The 13275-nt window shown below is 32.9% G+C and overlaps 1 protein-coding gene across 7 annotated transcripts in view; it reads left to right on the top strand.

The window, feature by feature from the left end:
* The window catches only part of LOC135118625 (uncharacterized), a 57836-nt gene that overhangs the window by 26974 nt on the left and 17587 nt on the right, over positions 1-13275 (top strand). Inside the window, exon 1 of one of the 7 annotated variants that reach the window (XM_064041128.1) lies at positions 1523-1640. The exons of 3 other annotated variants lie outside the window; for them this stretch is intronic. In XM_064041128.1, the coding sequence (XP_063897198.1) occupies positions 1529-1640 (112 nt within the window). In that variant the 5' untranslated portion in view covers positions 1523-1528. Of the gene's footprint in view, positions 1-1522; positions 1641-5569; positions 5679-8510; positions 8667-10656; positions 10730-13275 lie in introns of those variants that run through there. 3 more of the 7 variants (XM_064041126.1, XM_064041130.1, XM_064041133.1) reach the window with 3 other exon arrangements.

The raw sequence follows: 13275 nt of genomic DNA, 5'->3' as shown, positions 1-13275 counted from the left end.
GGTCACAGCTCAGCATATTGTCAAGTGACCACACTGTACAACAGTACTGGCCACCCGACGCTGGTTTTCAGCTGCAACCCACGAGTGTCGTACGCTCGAAATTATTAAAATCTACTGCTACCGATACCGTCTTAAAATTCACTCCTTATTCCAAGATTAATAATAGTTAGTAAATACATATCATAGATATTATTATATAATGATTAGTGTGTGTGTCAGTGAGTGTGAGTGTACCTAGTGTTTTATAGTTTTACACGTGCAGAAAGGACAAAAATAAGACAATATAAGCCACAACAAACAGCAGCCATACGAAGCCTGTAAAGGTTATATGGGAGAAGAGGTTATACAGACATTTTCATATCGTTTTTGATGCAGTAGTAGAAATTCTTTTAATTTCACCTTAAAAGTCACACTGCTTTTTGCTTTTTTAATGGGGGGTGGAATATTATTCCAACACTTTGTTGCTGCATAGCGAAAACTCCCCCTGAATGCTGCGGTCCTGTGTCTCGGGATAGAAAGTTGTGGAACACAATTCCTTCGTACTCTGCCAGTGTAACCATGTGTCCATTCAAGCTTATCATACAGATATAGGGGTGTGCGTGAATGTATGACACTAAACATTAAGCTGGCTAAGTGCAGTTTTCGTCGTGCATTCATTTTTAACAAGTTGCGTTTATTAAAAAATGGAGTAACGTGACTTCTAAATGGTATGTTGAAACAAAATCGCGCACATGCATTTTGAAGTCTCTGTATCATACGTTCCGTTTTGGATAGTAATAATACTACTGATATTATAAACGCGAAAGCTTGCGGGCTTGTTTGTTGAGCTTGTTTGTATGCAAAAACAGCTGCTTGGATATTGGTGAATCTTGACAGTACTGTAGTTTATGTATGTATCAGAACAACACATAAGTCTCTTTTTATCTATGTGGGGGAAGATGTTTCCTCGGGACGCCAAAGGCGCGAATGACGCTTGTGTGTTTACTAAAGAGGAACTTTAGTTATACAATTAATTGACATTCAGATGACCCGCACTTTAAGCAAGACTCATTACAGATTTTTGATCTATAATGTAAGGAAATGCTGAAAAACTGGACCACTAGTTCTGATTATTACGGTTCAAAGGAACCATAGAATTACACACTATATTAATTAAACTCTCCATATTATTTCACCTTAAACTTCACATCTCAAAATAACACGACAACAACCTTCAACTGCTATCATGTCCAACAACTTTATAATATGTACTTTTGTCTAAAACACACACAGATATGATAACACTCAGTGTTATAACTATCCGCGAATACCGAGGTCGACCAGCCGCTAATTAATAACAAGTCACAAAAAAATAATTAAAGAAAAATCAAATTAATGAAAACTTATTTAAAAAATAAAGTTCAGTGACTTATTTCGGAACTTTTGCACACCGCTTTTCGTTTGTAAACTGTATCCATATTGAATTGTGGTAGTGTGCAAATCGTCAATAAAATATTTCTTCTGTTTGTTCGTGTCAATCCGTGTGAACATGTTGTCACAAATGGCTGGTCTAGTTTTGGTGGTGTTTGCTCCTTTATTTTGTTATTTGACATATTTGCTGACGTTGTTCTTGCTGTATTGTATCACTAAGTATCAGAATGGTGAGTTACTTTTGTTATTAACTACCTATATTAAGTCTTTTTGTCTAAACCTATTACCGCCTAAGTAATGTTGGGATCAGATGAGATGGAGAGATTTTCATTGTTTTAAGGCTGATTAGGTAGATATTATTTTAAATGCTTAATGAATGTTTTATCTACTAACTATGCTATTACAATAATTTCAAAGAACTTTTGAATAGTAAGACGTGACTTCATATTGTAATGTTGTGTTATCTACCATTGTTATGAAATTCTCACTAACACCAGTTTCATTTTGAAGAGAGGTCTCAGCAACCTGATACCTATACCTATGTATGAATATTAATTAGATGGAAGAATGTAGCCATAGAAGATTTGTTTTTCGAAAATACATTTGTTACAGTGAAGTATGATAACATACCTACAAGAATTCAGTCAAGAATATGCTAAAATTATTGTTCAAATACGAAATGATACCACTTGGGAAAAACCATAGTTTTATTTGGTTTGCAACTAGAATACGTAGCAAATAGTAAAAGCTAAAGCAAATTGTTTTATCTGAGGCTCAAGTGATTAACTGACATTAATTAGTTATCTCGCACGGGTTTGGGTGAAAATAACGATAAACTATGTTTATTGTGTTATTATTGTCATATAGAAATTAGGTAGGTTGATGACGTCTGAATTCCAGGCTATTCCGTACTTACTTTTCTTAAGAATAAAAGATATCACATTATTATATTGTCAACAACAATTTACACACTTTAGGTTACAATTTTAGTAAGGGTATCTGTAATTGGTCATAATTTGAGTAAGAGCGTCTGCACACTGCAAAAATTTTAGTTGGCCGATAGTTTGATCGAGTCCATTATATCAGCATGGGAAGAATGCATTGAGTATAACGATTAGTTCTGACAAGGTATCCTGTCCATAACAGCACAGATTACCATAACAGGCAGGAAGCCATAACATATTTAGGTTCCTAAGAGTTGGAAGGCAAGCAAAACCATAGAACCTCTTTTTAACGATTTATAAAAATAAAATTACAAATTATTGTCACATGAATTATCACCATAAAACTAACATGTCACGACCAGTAAACATAGTAATACTTTCTACCCATATTAGTAACGAATTGTTCCATTGTGATACAAATATGCTAATGTAATTCACATGTTTTGTCCATCATAATTATAAACACCTACTGGCTACCCGCGTGTCAACCATGGGGTATGACGTCATATCTTTTAGGCCAAGTTTACCGACAAATTAAACAACAGTTTCCTTAAAATAATTGCTTACTATGAAGATTGAAAGTGAAAATTCATAGTAAACAGTTGTTTAGGAAAAACTGTCGTTTATGTTGTCGGTTAAATTGAGCTTTAGCAATTATGACAATGTTCTGTGAATGAATGACGCTCTATAAAACTACACGTAGTTTTTCTTTGTCATTGTACCTAATGGGGCTGAATTTATAGACGTAATGTTTATTTGATGATTATTATTATAAACGATAACATGTAAGTTTCAGGCCTAAATTATTTTTTAATGAAAACCTTTGTTTAATTTGAGTAACTTGAAAGTGGCTAGTCCTTTAAGCGTACCGAACCAAATATGTACGTGCACGTTAATGCAATTAATGGTCAGATTTCGATCACATAGCTACCTGCGATACAGAAAACTGCCATAGGTATGCCGTATGGCCGTATTGAAAACCTCCTCCTGTTTTGGAAATCTTTCATAAAGACTCGACTCGACTCTCTGATAGATACTTTAACATGAAGTTTTGTATTAGTCAGTACTATGCTGTAGTAAGTAATACAAAGCCCGAGCATACGTGACCGGGATCAGACCTTGCAGTACCAATGTTAGAGGCCATTGAGTTTTAACTGTTGACTGCCGAACGCAATACAACGGATGTCTAACTAATTATATTATGTACGTTTTGTAATTATAATTATTCGTTCAGTTAACTTTTAGCTTCAGTGTTTGCGAGGTTTTTTTAGATAAAATTTACATATTTTTTCATATATGAAAAATGTGGTCTCGAATACATAACTGAAAGATCTTATGATTGATTTTTTTATGAGATAGATTTGAAAACGTTAAGTGTCTGACTGTAGTTTGCTTATAAATTATTTACAAGGCTATTGTTTCAGTAAAAGTATCTTTAACGAGATAATTTAACTTTTAATTAGGTATACCTAAGTATTCGACTATTATTAATTTAAAGCAATTAATTGCATAATTTAATAATTTACACTTAATTATTTAATCGTTGAATTATTTCAATTATTGTTTCGATTTCTCTAGAGATTTCTCGAGCAATTACGTTTTTATAATTTTTTAGAGGTTTCGGAAACTACTTATTATTGATTGAATATTTCAGAAAATATTTTCAGTATTTTTATTTACAAGATTATATTCACAGATGACCTGACAGTCACTTCTTATTCTTATTATTTCTTATAGGTAGTCTAACTTTATATGCCCTATAATTTTTCAATAACAAACAATAAACATAATCAAATAGTGTTTCTAGTGCATCATCAAACAATAATTAAATATTGTAAACAAACAATTTTCCTTATAATCTCATTAATAATCTAGATTATGAAAACTGGGTCTGTCAGTAATCTAATCAATGGTAGAATATCGAACTCATTATATTTTAAGGTTTACATTCGAGAATAGAGATTGGCTAGCAAACCACGTGTTTTTGACAATTATTTTTTGTTTTGAAATAATAATAATATGGTGAATGTAGTTGTAATAATTTTCTGTGTAATAGTGATAGGAGTGATCGTTTATGTGTCTGAATACATTTGGTTAAGTAAGTATTTTAGATGTTATGAAAATATGTTTGTCATACATTTTCCGCTTTTCCGGAGTAGGTAACTTTTCTTTGTTGCATTTGATCTATTTTCACGTTCGATCGTTGGGCTACAATGTGTAAGTTAGAATCATAGAATGCGCAATTTTTTTTTAAATGTCTACATAGGTACGTAGGTACTAGAGCTATTTTTACTAATCATTTGGTTGTATTTTCTTTATTTGGGATTAGTGTATGAGTTTATAATTTGTCATAATCAAAAACAATTATTTGTAAGTAATATCTTTGCTTCATTTTTACATTAGATAGTATTGTTTTTGTATTTTGTTGTGCTATAGTGCTGCCACATAGTGGCGAGTAGCGACAATTCAAACGTTTGCGATAATCTAGACTTTTTGATAAGCGTGCCAGTAACAAGTTCAGTTAATGTTACAGAGATGGCGCTGCCATCGATAAAATACGACTGATTAAACCGATTGTTTACAAAACAAAAATATTGGCTTTTGATTGTTATTAGGCTGATGAAACTAAACAATTCTTTTGAGCAACCTTCTTTGGGCCTTATTTAGGAAGTAATTGCAACTACTTTACCATACTTACATGTCTACTCGCTAAAATCGTAGAAATAAACTTATAAGTAACACAATTTAAGGCGGCGTCACATTTAGGTAGGTAATACTCCTGTATTTGTTTTCAAAGACCAAGGACTTTTTTGTTTACAAAATAGGACCATCTTCTTTGCCCATTATTATCAACTTTACCTCAATTTTTATTGCACCTGGATAATAGTCACCTCCCAAAGCCATTTGAACTTAGCTCCATTGTGAAACGTGTATAACTCCTGTCCTTGCCTGGTATCTGTCCAATGACGTCACGCTCCCACTTCAAACCTCCCTATCCCAGATAAACGGAGATAAGATTAACATTATCGCACATAGAGGTTTAATATTTGCCCCTTTTACCGATAACTTATATTGCATCTAACCGTGATTGTTACCTACCAAGTTTGAGTTAGAAGTTATTTGAAAATTGGATAAAATATACTGTATATTGGTCTCTATAGTTGAAGTTATTAAAAAGTTGACGATTAAGGGTGAATGTAATGTTATTCGTAATAAGAAAAGACAAAACGATGGATTTCACAGTGTTAGTGATTATAATTCCGAGTGTGTTTGCGTGTTTGATGCTCAGTGTCGTTTGTTTGAGAAGTTTGGTCTTATATTGCAGTGAGTACATAAGATGTTTAAAATATTATTTATATAAAATTATGTTGTTTCGGTAGTACAATGTTTCCTTTGCGTCTTATAGTAACTTCCCGTACCCGGAGTAGTTTAGGTGCTTTGGGGGTACAAACAAAAAAAAGATTTCTCTTAATTATGTTAGTATACTCGTACTTAGAAGAATAACCATTTTTCGATTTCTTAATTGGGACTTGTTGACATAAAATTGCAAAATTAACTCCGTAAAGAAACTAAACTACCCCGTGCAAAGCCGGGACAGACAGCCACTAAGAAATAAACGTTTTTCGTATCATTAATTAGTAAGGCATGACATCAGTAAGTACCTACTTATTGTCGATATACCTATAGGTACTTAGGTACTCTAGGTGAGTTCCCTTATCATTGCGTCATGCTCCAACGTAAGTGTCAGCTACAGAAAATCCCGACATTTACTTACGTAGTTTATTTACTACAAGTGCCTCATAACAAGCTGCGATTGTTACTTTATACGTAAACTGAACAGTGTTTAGGATTTCACAGCCAAGCTAACGTAGCTGAAATAGGTATAAGGTGAAAAGGATATCTAGTTTCCTTAAATATTCATCAAAATAAAAGTGGTACGTTCTATCCCATTTCAACGTTTTTAGCAATTTCAGAAAAAAAATACTCGCGCCTTAAAACTGTCAATAACACTATCAAATTACATTTGAATCAACTCATTCATTGTTCGTGACATAATAAATATACGAAGCCATACACACACAAGAATGAAAGATCCAATTTAACTAGAACCACGGCGAGTTAACGAACTACAAAATTCACGCATCATTTGACATCACATTCACACTACTAGCGCCGCGATGGGAGGTCAAACTATTCTGGCTAATATACGCATGTACGTTGGTGGGTAGGTTGACGCAAGGGGTCAATTGGATAATTTCTTTCCTGCCTCCTTTATTAGCTACAATGCAACAGTTTTATTCTGAACTAACTTCTGTGCCAGAGGAAGTATCTGCTTGGATTTGTTAGCATCATCTTTTTATTTAATAGGTAAATTCACCATAGTTATGGAACATACAGGTAGGTAGGTAAACCTTTTAAAAGCAAATCATATGAAAGACGAAACTCTGACACCAAAGCTTGCTAGGTGATTAAACCTGCAGCTCACTCGATGAGAAGATCTGAGAATGTTTTTTTTCGCAAACAACATGTATTTTCCGTTCAATTTCAAATAACTAAAATTGATAGATTGATAAAGATCTGTATAAATACGTGATGATACTAACAGTTAATGTGTTTTTAATATCAGCAGTGAGGTCGGTCGGCCATTGTTAATCCTAAAACGTCTCGGTTTACTATTAAACTAACCGGATGACAATGATCATTATATGTATATCGGTACATATATTATACATACATACATTATAACTAATGGTGTTAAACAAACTAGTTAGTTAGCACGATAACTTGAACGTGATGGTGATAAGTTTTATATTTCTGACATAAAAATAACGTAGACAACAGTGCTTATCGCGAGGAGTCAAATTCTAGGAGTGTCGTTTTCCAATGGAGACATTGTGTCGAGATACAAGATGTGTCGATTGTCGATGCAGACTTGAGATGATTGAAAGAATAGGGATTTATTGGGAATGTATGTTTAATTTATCTTTAATAGATTTTTTATAAATAAATGAAACTATTTTATAAATTGTTTATTGGAAGTTATGTGTACCAGATACGATTTTTAGTTAGGTAACAAATTGATATGTAGGAATGTAACACTTTTAGCACTTATGTAATACTGGCTTTTGCTTTTGATTTGACCAATAGATGACGCTATATGTCCGGAATAATTTTATTTTTATTTTTTTTTTGTAATAAAAACTATCCTATGTCCTTTCTCAAGTTTCAAACTAAGTCTGTACCAAATTTCACACAAATCGGTTCAGTAGTTTAGGCGTGAAGAAAAGACAGACAGACAGAAAGACAGACAGACAGAGTTACTTTCGCATTTATAATATTAGTTTGGATAAATAAACCGAGGATTAAGAAAATCGGTCATTACGGGTAAAAAGGTCATCATAACTAGTCAGAATGATATTGACAGATAGTGCGTTCGGTTATCAAGTATTCAGATTAAACATCATGCTGATAAAATATGTATATCTGGCACCATTATTGTAGAGGTCTAGAAAAAAGAACGGTATGTTAAATATTATAAATATCGGAAATTAGTACAGTCTGTACTTAAAGATATCGCTACACTGATAAGTATTAAAATTACAAATTCAATGACTATTATAATCATTATGGAATCGGTGTCCAATCGGTATCACAATTGGCGTGTACAGAACAAAATAATTGATTTGTTTAGTGTTAATAAATAAATAGAAGTTATTAAGATGGAAGGTGCGGGAGCTATTATTATAATTCTGACATTGCCCGCTGTTGCCATATTGATTATATTTGTATCGGCAATGTATTTGGTGTCGTGCATATTTTGGATGCGTGAGTATTCATTTAATTTTGTTTTATGCGATAATCCCAAACTACTGTTTTTTCGACACTTACGTCACTATTCATTCATGAACTTTTAAGTGCATTACCTCAAAAGGATAGGAAAAGACGTACCACTATCCCGTAGCCAATGTATTTCCCGACACAGTGACACATTGGAAAACCGCATCGTCCTAGCCAAGCCAGTGTGTACCCGCCCTTCGTTCTGTACGACCGTTCATAGGAAAATGCTACTACTTATTTACAATATTTTTTAAGACATTATCAATACAGTGAATTTTATTTTCGCCCATATTGTAAAGTATGTATTTCGTGATGTGTGAGATAAGATAGGGAGCGAATATATCGAGCAGTGTGGATTGGTACACAGAGTAAACATGATGGATGTACTACCGAGCATTATGGTTGGCGTGCTGGTGTTTATGTTTATTTATTTGTTTTGGCTGTGGTTCTGCTTCGGGAATTGTGTTAAGAACCGTGAGTAGTTTTATACTGTTATCTTGTTCGATCTTTCATACAGAAATGTGTTGATTTTCTTTTAAGTTACGTTGATAGCTACCATAATTATGATTGAGTAAAGTCATAGTGGTGTCATGTATTTACAAATTATCGTTTTGTATCAAAGGATTAAAATAACTTTTCAGTGATGAAAGTGATCACAATGGTCAAATAATCAGTTATAAAATAATTAGTGCATTGTTTAAAATGTCATCATTATTTTGTATTTTTATTGAGAGCGATCATTATCGATTGCTGATTAATGTATACTTGAATCACCTTTATGTAGTCACCTACAACTTTAACCTCTATTAGCTGTTCCCTTTGGTTACATAGGTAACCAAAGGGAATAGAAATAGTTCTACACCAAATTGAATTTCGATGGGTTCCATTGATGAGTCGTTTCATTGAAGCTAAAAACCATGAGATTCATTGATATTGTTATAAAGATATTTGAGTATATAAAAATATGTTGGGTATTAAGTATACCGAAGTTAATTAAAAAATAAACTTTTTCCTGTCTTCTGTATGATCAATGCTAGCGGTTTTTCGCTTTACTTCTTACGTATCAATTGTAATTATAACATCCACCTTCCTTTCTTACAAACCAAAGTTTAAGGTACCTAAATGTATTCTCAAAATATAATTCTACATTTACCTTACCTATCTCTTAATTTGTAGTTAGAGAGGAATACAAATTACTTATGCGTCTAACTTAGGTACATTATCTTTCGCTTCTGTGAAATCACGATGATTCATTTTCTTACAGTTAACTGCCCCTAAAATGTATTTCAATTAAAAATTATTGTTATCTTAGCTAGGTATAGTAATCAATTAGATTGTTGCTATAATTTTCCCAAGGAAATCGTTGTAAACAAGGAAGAAAGAAATAATAAGCAAAAAAATACATTCTAAGAACAAATAAGTAGCAATATCAAATCCATCAATAAGATGATCTGACAATAGTCACCACGAGATCAGTCATTGACTGATAACGTGAGTATTTCAATGACATACAAATGACACACATGATCTGTGTGGTCCGTTCATCTCAACAATGAGCTTATAGTACGATCAGTTTGTCGCAATTATGTAGCTGAATAGTGAATTTGTTAATAGAGAAAATGTAAAATAGCATAAACAAAATGAAAAGAAAATGTGAAATTGCAGTTTCCTGATTGAATCTGCATAAGTAGGTAGTAATTCATCTTTCATTTCTATTCGTATTTCATATCAAAATTTGTCGTAAAATCAAAGACCTTTCTACAGTTTAGTTTTTGGTAAAACGTGTTTTTTATGCAGTTGGTTTATCCAGCAAAGTTAATATTACTTAGTTAGATATATGGATAAATCTGTTTCACATTATGATGTAACAAGTTTGGTTCAATTCGGTATGTTAATACGGCTATACCTGCTGTGATAAATTGATAACACTATCTTGCCTTTTCCGGCCGACACACAGGCTGATGCTAAAAACAGCTGTCAGATGTTTATGACATTATACATGGTGCTGTTTTATTTTATCTTGGATAATTTTTTTAAGATAATTTGTAGACTATATTGAAATTAATAATAACTGCACGAGAACTGCACATCTTTGTACGTGTGCGATTAAAAGTTAAAAGTAGATTGTTCACATAATTAAACAACTTCTTCTTTCTGTTTAACCTCTACGTAAGTTAGTGAGAAATTACCTACTCATTAAAACTCATCAACTTTTAGTCCGACACGGGCACCAAACTTACGACTAATTCAGTTTCTGAAACCAAAGAAATGTAACGAAAACGTAACCAACATAAAACAATAAAGGATAACACAAAATGGTAATTAATCCGTTATCACCTGATAAAGTTTTATCAAAAATATATTTCGTCCACATCGCGTCCGGCATCCATTGAGCGAAATATTGCTATTATATTCTGCAATTTTGTAGTACAAAACCTTTATTAAAATGTCAATACATTTAAGTACGACTTTAATCTTTATGATAGTTAACATAGTGTTGCTTTGGGTGATCTACGCGATTTTAGTGAGACACTGTGGTAAGTCAAAATATATATTTTCATAGGACAATAATTTGGCAGGCTTTTGTTTTATATCTGGTGATAGTGCTGTGAACCGTTGAGGAGTTCCATTCTTTGGAGTTTATTAATGATAAGATAGTCTATGCAGGAGGTAGTTACAATAAACTTGCGCTCAATATTTTCTTTTGCAACCTCAAAAATGTTTATTCAAATAAGGCTCATAAATTAGTATTTTAGATCGTCACATCAAAAGACAGTCCCCAAAACGCGCACCCTTTTACCTTCCCTGTCATTTGACGGAGTTTACTTCTACTTTTTAGGGTTCCTTACCCAAAGGGTAAAACGGGACAATATTGTCCGTCCGTCCGTCTGTCAACAGGCTGTATGTCATGAACCGTGATAGTTAGAGAGTTGAAACACAGATGATGTATTTCTGCTGCCGCTATAACAACAAATACTGAAAACTAAAATAAATATTTGGGGGGGTTCCTATAGAACAATCGTAATTTTTTTTTTGCTCATTTTAAATAATGGTACGGAACAATTCGTGAGCGAGTCCGACTCGTGCTTGGCCGGTTTTTTTCCATGTTGTTTTTGATGCTAACAAAAGAATTACTTACTTTCACAATAAACAATTATGAATTTAATTTTCCTCGTACTTTACAGGTTTCGCTGTAAACTTTTTAATTAAATCTCGGACTTGTTGCATAAACTTTCTGGAGACCAATTACATGATATAACTTATCCTATATTGCTTGATGTTTTGGAAGCCAACTAGTATAGCTGCCAAAAGAATTATTATCTCGGCGCTAGATGGCGTTGTTTGAAGTTGAAATCAACGCCATCTCTGTTGTGTTTGCACAACTAAAGTCATTCGGAGTCGTTGGAGTTGGCGCAAAATTTCGCAACTTTATACTTCTAGTGACTTAGATGAATATAAAAAAAATAGTGCCAAAACAATTATAATTCAAAGATTTTATGAGTGGCCATAGAATCAAAATCAAAAGTCATTTATTCAAAGTAGGCTGAAAATCAGCACTTTTCGAACGTCAAAACAAAAGACAGCCCCCAAAACGCCCGCCCTTCACCACTTCCTATGTGTTTTTGCTGGGAAGAAGTGGTGGAACAAACTCCCCAGCAATACTATATACTTATGGGAAATGCAATGCATGCAATAATAATAAACTACTAGATATTGTGCATAGTCGGTAATTTAGTTGATTTTTAATCTAGACACACGGCAGTGTGTCCGCCAAGTTCGAGCAAAAAAAGCGACACACCGGCCGTGGGTTATATTACACGAACCATTTCGGGCCAAATTCGACCCCCCTATAACTCAAAATCTATTTTATTTACGCATATCAAATTTCTAGTATCTGTTGAGACCCCTCACTTATCTAAAATACAAAATTTCATTAATATACCAATTGTAGGTCTTGAGATATTGACGTCAGAAAATCGCTATTTTTACTATACACTCACTGACTGATTCACTGACTCACTCATCAAAAACCTAGAACACTTCCAGTGGTCGTATTGACTTGAAATTTGGCATGGAGGTAGGTCTTTATGTCAAGGTAAAGGAAAAAATCTGAAAATGGCCAAGAGTGAGTCGGTTTCAAAATAATGAAGGTGTAAATTTATACCCGGTGTAAAATACCCCTAAGGAACTAAAACGAACTAAATTTATCTATATTTATATAATATATCTTCGAATGGTCGTACCGATCTGAAAACGGCCAAGTGTGAGTCGAAAATAACGAATGTGTAACTTTGATCCACGAACATAATATATGATAACATGTCATGTCAGTCAGTTGGTAAATCTAGTCCATTTAGGTAATCTAGTTCATTTCTTTGTAAGAAGCATAGTGCATATTCAAAAATCTGAAAGATAGTATAAATGAGACATTTCCTTAACTAACTTAATCATAAGAAAAAAATAAAATAAACAACCTTACAAAAATAAATGAAATCCCACCCGAAACAAAAATGTGAAAGACTGCCAAGTTCGCTAATATGGGAAATGCATTGATTGAAACTGTAGTTTAAAAGATGCAGTAAAATAATTTCTTAATACTTATGTGCATGAATTATTATAAACGACGAACGCGTTATAAAATCAAACTCAAAATATTTACAGATGATGATAAAAATGTTATGTACCTACAGCTTAACAGCCTTTTTCAAGCGTTGCAAATTTGAGGTCTTGTAATATACTATCACTATATATATTGGTTATAACTTATACAATTTTCCTTCTTACCCTTAATATTTTCAAAATAATAGTTAAGGCATTATTAGCCAGTTTAGAAATCTGTTATAGGCTCCTGTGCCTATATATATGTATCTTATGATTGATTTGTTTCCTATTTTTCAGGAAAGTAGTCTAATTACCTATATTATTACCTATGGTTTTCCTCCATAAAAAACATCTTACCGGATATGATTAATTTATAGATAAGATAGTCGTTATAAGTAAGATTTGAAACAATTATTATTTGATTGTCAGTATCTTCTTGAACTCAGTGCATTGACGTTTTTATTTAGTTTCTCTCAATTAG

Source organism: Helicoverpa armigera, chromosome 24 (assembly GCF_030705265.1).
Source record: "Helicoverpa armigera isolate CAAS_96S chromosome 24, ASM3070526v1, whole genome shotgun sequence".
NCBI lineage: Eukaryota > Metazoa > Arthropoda > Insecta > Lepidoptera > Noctuidae > Helicoverpa > Helicoverpa armigera.
The sequence above is the reverse complement of the archived record's forward strand: the minus strand, read 5'-3'. Positions and strand labels throughout refer to the sequence as shown.